Source organism: Macrosteles quadrilineatus, unplaced genomic scaffold, assembly GCF_028750875.1.
Source record: "Macrosteles quadrilineatus isolate MER2022 unplaced genomic scaffold, UCM_ALF_1.0 Scaffold_6__1_contigs__length_79288215, whole genome shotgun sequence".
Classification (NCBI taxonomy): Eukaryota; Metazoa; Arthropoda; class Insecta; order Hemiptera; family Cicadellidae; genus Macrosteles; species Macrosteles quadrilineatus.
In genome coordinates, this window is record NW_026542599.1 from 55,292,094 (window position 1) to 55,299,297 (window position 7,204).

Consider the following 7,204-nt stretch of genomic DNA (forward strand, 5'->3'; position numbering starts at 1 on the left):
CACAAAATGAGGTGCAATGAGAGTTTAAAGTCTATTCAGAACCAACACATAATCACATATTGTGCATTAAAATAAAGTGAACAGGTATATTTCATGTGCAGGGATGACAAGTCTTACTAGGTATAATATGAGTTGCGGGAATACAAAGTATTTATATATGAACAAACGTCTCTCTGCACCCCCATGGAAATTGATCATAAATTTTTATTTGTTTTAGCTAATTTGTTTTACTGTTTGATAATTTTAGTTTATAGCTGTGCTGGTAAAAAACTGGTAATAGCTTCCCATCCGATAATTAATTTGAAAGAATCACTTTTTTCCCTCTAAAAGTGTATATCTCCCGCCAAATGCACCAATGACGTAGATGTTGCACTGACACACTTACCACTGCACTTGACATTGTAACGTAATAAATGCACTTACCGCTTTAGCCTTGGCTATGAAAACCTAGTTGCATAGACCAATAGTGCAATAGTGCATCGGGCGAGTACTCGATAGGTTATGCATTGTCTATGTTACAATCCAAACAATATTTTTATTTTTTTGTGAAAAATTAGTAGCACATTTTACGATGGATTTTAAAATATTTTTACAAAACGTACTCAGTAACCATGAAGGAGTTGAGGTAAAGATTGATTCCTTGGTCGAATCCTCTTGTACTGAGCCAGGTCAAAATTTTATGTCGGTTGTGAGTATTGTGAAAGTTGAGGGGAAAATTGCTAATGGTGAGTACTTTTTAATACATTTTGGTATAATTTTAATAGCAGTAGTTGATTTGTAGGATAATTTGTGAGAAGGTTTTACCTATTTGTTCGGTACCTTGGAAGGTTCACGGCAGTTAGACCGAATATTATCTCGGTATATTGTGTTGTTGTAAGGGCCCCCTTTCTTACAATTGATTAGGTTAAAACATCGTGGTCAAATATTTTAATTGACTTTTTAAATCTCGGAATCGTACACAAACTATTAAAGCGCTATATATGTTATTTGAAATCTTAGTGATTTAACTCTAAAATCCCTTAGATATCTGTTTTCATTAAAATCTTATGATTAAATGCAAGATTAATGAACTGGCTTAGATGAAAGTTAATAACAATTGTTTTCAACCCGTAAAGTTATGTAAAAAATAAACATATTATATGAGATTTTTTATAATAATTTTATAATTTTATAATTATTGATTGTTTGGAGTCCAGCATAAAATATAAAAAAATATGATTATTCTCACATTTACTTGAATACAAAACAAGACCAAACACATAAAACACAACATCGTCAGATTATATTAACCTAATTTTCACCTATAACAACAAAAACAAATGATTTATGACACGTTTAGTATTTATTTTAGGCAGAAAATACAGAATACTATGGCATTTTTCCTTTGAAATATTTTATGATTGAAATACTGTGATTAACGTTAGTTTGTTATATTCCTGTGTTTAAAGTACAAGTCTTTTTACAATGATTATACTAAACGTCAAATAATGCAAGGTCTGCATTTTCATTTACACATATTGCATATTTACACTGTTGAAAATTAGAAAATATTTTATGTTATTACTTTTTTCATTTTGCTATAGGATAATTTTTTACTTCTACTTTTTGCCTTGAAATAAAATTAAACTATAAAGAAATTTGTCAAAACCCATCAGTATACCTTATCATATTCGTAACAACGTAGTTGGAACCAATTAATTGTTATTTGTGATATACTTTGTAACATAGTATTGCCCTTTGCTAATTAATAATCGAATACACCGAAACGAAGCTGTACTTTAGTATCGAAAAAGTTATCGTAATATATATAGTTTTACTGTTAAATATTGGTAGAAATAGCATTTATTATTTGGGAACAATAATTTATTTCATCAATAATTAGAAATATGATTAATAATCAGTTTGTTTGGATAACTAAGTATAGTGTATATTAACAAACCTTTATGTTCCCGCAAAGTTGAATAAATGTTATATTAATTTTGATTTTGTCGAAAAACGCATCTTACGTAGCAAAATTCATGGATAATGTAAAGTAGGGTAATGTAATAGTATATTACGTTACAAGTCCTGAAAATAGGTGTTTACCGGACGAGTGTGGTCGTTCTAATCTTCCTAGGGTCGTTCCCGTGCGAGACGAAGTCGAAGGCGGGATTACCATACGAGTACGGTAAACACATTTTGGACGAGTGACGTACGATATTTTACGCTATACTACTCTAAGCTAACGTGACAATAAACAATTTTTACAGATCCTTATATATTTCCAATGACTAAAGGACTAGCACTCACTGCTCATAACTTATTGTTATTGTTTAAAACCGTTCATTGCCAAAATATAATCATCTGGTTGGTGTCCGGTAAAAACACATTACAGTACAGTAGATAGTACGTAGTTAAACCCCATTTGATTAAGCTAGCGGCAACCAGCTGTTTTCTGGACCAAATCCTTGCATGGGAAGTTTGTTAAAACAGTGTAGCGTGGCGCAAAGTACTTTTTGGTGGTGTTTTTAAAATTCACCCCCACCCACAAATAGGGGTTGGTATTAAAAAAATCTAAACCCCACCAGCAACTCCAATTTGGGGATGGGTGATGAAATTCAAAATTATGTTAAAAAGTGCATGATATCACCCTGGTCACGTGTACTGATGGTTATTTGAACATTTACAGGCATGCAAAAAATAAAAGTAATTTAATGTAAAGTTTCAGTTAAATTAATGTCTAAAATTTCGTTTCATAACTTGTTGAACATTTGTCGTATCGAAGCAAGGCAACACTAAATTGGTACCTTGATCAAAGTAAGATTTAAGACATTAATTTAAATTTATTTTTTAAAGCTCTTTAAAATGTTGTGCTACTTGATAGGGGTTGCCATTTAAAAATCTTAAGCTACCCCTATCAACCCCTATTTAGGGGTGGGGGGGGGGGGTGAATTTCAAAACACCACCAAGAAATACTTTACATTACCCTAGCAACGTGTATTGAAGCTAGTTTGAATATATGCAGTCGTTCACAAATTAAAAAGGGGAGAGTATCATGGTACACCCCCGGTATATTGTTAGACATACATTGTACAACATACACATGCATACATTGCAGCTTTGGTGCAGGTGTGATTCAAAGAGATATTATATTTGTCACCAACACTAAAGCTGGCTGTTATCTGAAGGTCACACTACTTATGTTGCAAGGTAGTAAACAGTTCCTTGCTAGATAACCTTGGCACGAGAATGCACTCAATTGTAAGTCATTCTTATCCGTCAACTGCAATTTGAAGTTATCTCAATGCTGTCATCGTAATTGACTTATTGTTACTTCTTGACTTTCCACTGCATCGTTAGACATGAACAATTTAGCGTATTGCTCTTCGTGACGGAAGGATTTCAAGACAGAAAATGTAATACTTACTTATGAAATATATACCTTTTTCACTTTATTAATGGTTCTACAGCTTAATTTGGTTCCAATTCGCCAGGCCAAGTTCAATCCTGACTAAACTCAGTGGTTTTTAGGCTAAAAAATTGCGTCTGTCTTTAATCATTGGACTTTTAATATGCCCCTGGCTATAGAACCGCCTGATCTTATTCAGTCACAAATTGTGTGACATCATTTAATACTGAACCCTTCTCCCATCTTCACCAAACAATACGTACCCTGATGAGTTGGCGCCAAAATATAAAATGATATAACGTATCTAAAATTGAGAGTGCATAGCGAATTCGTTGAATTGAAACCGGAGACTCTCAAACACAGGTTCTTTTATACTGAAACCAAAGAGTAATACCCCCGCCGCAGCAAACCTGCAGACTTAGCGAATTTCCATCTGCCTTATTAGATTTAAACTAAAATGTCTCCTTAAAATATCACATTTATTCCCTATTTAAACAGAATTAGTTTAATGAGTACTTAGGTTTGCTGCAACAGGGAGGGTAAAAGTTTTTTTTAATGTAAAATATTAAAAGGTACTGTGGTTTAGTAAGATATTAATGTATTTTCCAAATTTGATCAAAATATGTTCATAAACAAGCAAACTACAACAGTTGACTTATTCTCTATAAGAATAACATGGGAATTTTAAAATTAAAATTTTTTTGAATTTTCTCCGTAACAATTAGGCGCATAATAACGCTTCAATATACTAAATCATACTAAATTAAATCCCTATAGGGAAATTCGCTAAAAGGATGGAATCCTAAAAAAACCCAAAGTAAGACAGAAACGTTCAGTCAAACTCAAACTCCACCAACATAAAACAACTTAACCTTTTACAATAGCTTCAGAAGCCTACTGTCACTCTTAAAAGTCGATGGTAAGATTAACTTGGCAGCGCCTCTTCTATTACTACATCTGTTCATATATAGAAAAGGGTATCTACGCTTTTATCCAAACTTATTACTAACTACGTATTTTTTTCCAGTCAGACCTTACTTCAAGAGCGTATTCGTCAAACGAAAGACTCTCTTTGAAGGTAACAGTCAGCTGTTCAGCATGGACGACGCGTTCGACAATGAGGTGGTGGTGTACCTCAAGGTTCTACCGTTGATTATGCGGACTGCTGACGTCACCAGGTTGCCTTGTCCAAGCTACTATCATGTATCCAATGACGTCATAATACTGGAGGATCTTCAAGAACAAGGGTTCGGCTCTGGAAAGGCCAGTGAAGGTTTCGACTTTGCAGCTGCTATAAGTATTGTGCAGGTAATTCAGTAATAGTAGAATTGAAAGCTTAAGAATTAATTGTGAGTTGTAAAATACATATTGTGTAAAAAAAGTTGTAGCGGATAAGGATTGTTAGGAGTTCGATCTTCATTTTCTCATGTACTGCTGTTAAAAAAGCTTAAGTAAAATTTTCGATGTAAATGTTACTATCTAATGTTACTATATATGTACTATATATGTAAATGTTATTATCTAAATTGGAAACGTGTACAAAAACTTAATTAGGAACATTCCAACTTTAATTTTCAACGTTGGACAAGTAATTTATGAAACTGTAAGATTAGTTTGAAATTGATTTTTTTCGGATTTGAAGACCCAAGTTTTGTGGAGAAAATCTCCAACTTTTCCCAACTATGTTGGATGGTTTCTGGTCATGATAAGTAGGAACACCAATGGAGTTGTTACACGTTACGTTGTGAGAGCGTGAGTATTCGGAGCTGGGGGTTCATATCATACCAATTGCGAATGGCATTTAGTATGACTCGGAGGTTTGGCGTAATAAAAGCTGATATCGACTCATCTAAAAAAAATATATTAGCGTGTTTCTTAGGCTCGGAGACATCTGTGAACCAAAAGCCATAATACACATTTTTTATTAAGAATTAAATTCAAGTAAATTAAATGCCAAAACTGATTAATGTTCAATTATGGCAATTTACTTAATTAGAGTTAGATTTTTCTTCGTTACAACTATAAGATTTAAAACTGCATTTGAAATGTTGTTTCAGGAACTCGCCAAGTTTCATGCTGCTTCGTACTACACTCGGATGGTAGACCAGGAAAGATTCGACGTAACCGTAAAAGAACTGAAACCTATTGGATTAATTTTATCAAACAACAGATCAATGATGGAAACGTGCCTTAAAAGAGTAATACGGTACATTGAAGCTGAAAAGGACATGAACTTGGAAGCAACATCACTCAGAAGACTTCACGGAAGAGTGACAGAATCAATGAGAGAGCTTCGTGAACCTAAGAATGTGGCTGTGCTTGTCCACGGAGACTTTTGGTACAATAATATCTTAATTTGGAAATCAGAAGACTCTGAAGACAAAATACGTATTATAGACTTTCAAGCATCAGCGCTTCTTTCACCAGCAGTTGATTTCTGGTTGTTCCTTTACACAAGTATTAGTCATTCCCTTCTAGTCAAAAACTGTGTAGAGTTCATCACACTATATAAGGCATCGTTCCAAGAAGCTTTGTCCAACCTAAACTCATTCGAGATTCCATCGGAAGAGTTGATGTTTGATGAACTCTTATCGAAGGAACTATATGGGTTTCTATCAGCAATGGCGTATCTTCCAGCGCTGTATCTTAAAGGGGAATTGCTCGGGGAAATGACAAAAGCTAGTGAGGAAGAAAAGAAAGATGGATGTTTTCTGGACAAATTTGTTCTTCCGGGGTTTAAGGAAAGACTGATAGAAATCGTGAGATTTGCCTATCAGAGGGGGGTGTTTAATCACATAGCGTAGAAAATATATTTGGTCAAACATGGACCATATACACCGTATTATTTATATTATTGTAGTACATAAACGCAATTTGACTAGGTGGTAAACTATTTTTCTAGTTACTTAAGGTTGAAATTAGTTTCCTAATTTTAAATGCAAGTCATAACTATACATTTTTTTAACTAAAATGAACAGTAGTAAAAAAGCAAAGGTAGTGTTCTTAAAAAACTATTTAAATAATACTCTTACATTCTAATCTAAGAACAATAATCCAACAAATATATATTTTTTTTTGTTAACTTAACATTTATGATGTTAGGGTAACACAAATGACTATAGAATGAACCACAGGAAAATAGTGGCATCAACGCCAAAAATCTTTTACAAAAGGTTCAGGGTTTAAAAAATATAATCTAATACCTTGAAACTTATGTAACAAATTATATCTACACTAATAACTTAAAACTTGCACCATCTTATCATTTGGGAAATGTGTAATAATAATTATTTAAAGAAGAATATTAAATTTATCTACCATGGGCACTAGGATGAAAACTTTGTATACGATTTGATGTGATAATAAATATGTAGCATCTCAAAATAATTAATTGTTTATTTAAAAACGTGTGTGTGCATTTCACCACAACTTAGGTTAAAATAAGGTTAAATACGTAATAAGTTACTTATTATTTTACCTTGATGTAAATGTTGTTTACATTGACATTAAAAAAATGAAATATAAAAGATACAAGATTTAAAAAATATAATATTACTATAAAAAAAATATCAAACGCTGTTCTTGATTTAATTATATAATCTGTGATAAATTTAATTTCATTCTAACCAACCCGAAACTGTGATATTAGCTTATACGTTAAATTCGCAAGTAGGTGGTCCCAATCTCAATTGATAATTATTGATAATTGTGGATTTACAATTATTTTGCATCTGTAATTCTTCATCCACGTGACATTGTTTTGCCATGCCAGCCAATCCCCTACGGCCAACAGTATTAGATCTTCCCTCTAATATC

The 7,204-nt window shown here is 32.9% G+C and overlaps 1 protein-coding gene across 1 annotated transcript; it reads left to right on the forward strand.

The window, feature by feature from the left end:
• The first annotated feature begins 464 nt into the window (after nt 1-464).
• Nucleotides 465-6,888, forward strand: LOC128996670 (uncharacterized). The gene is made up of 3 exons (XM_054422100.1): nt 465-725; nt 4,416-4,696; nt 5,446-6,888. Exons 1-3 carry the CDS (start codon nt 572-574, stop codon nt 6,190-6,192), a joined length of 1,182 nt encoding a protein of 393 aa, XP_054278075.1. The 5' UTR covers nt 465-571; the 3' UTR covers nt 6,193-6,888.
• The last annotated feature ends 316 nt before the right edge of the window (nt 6,889-7,204 follow it).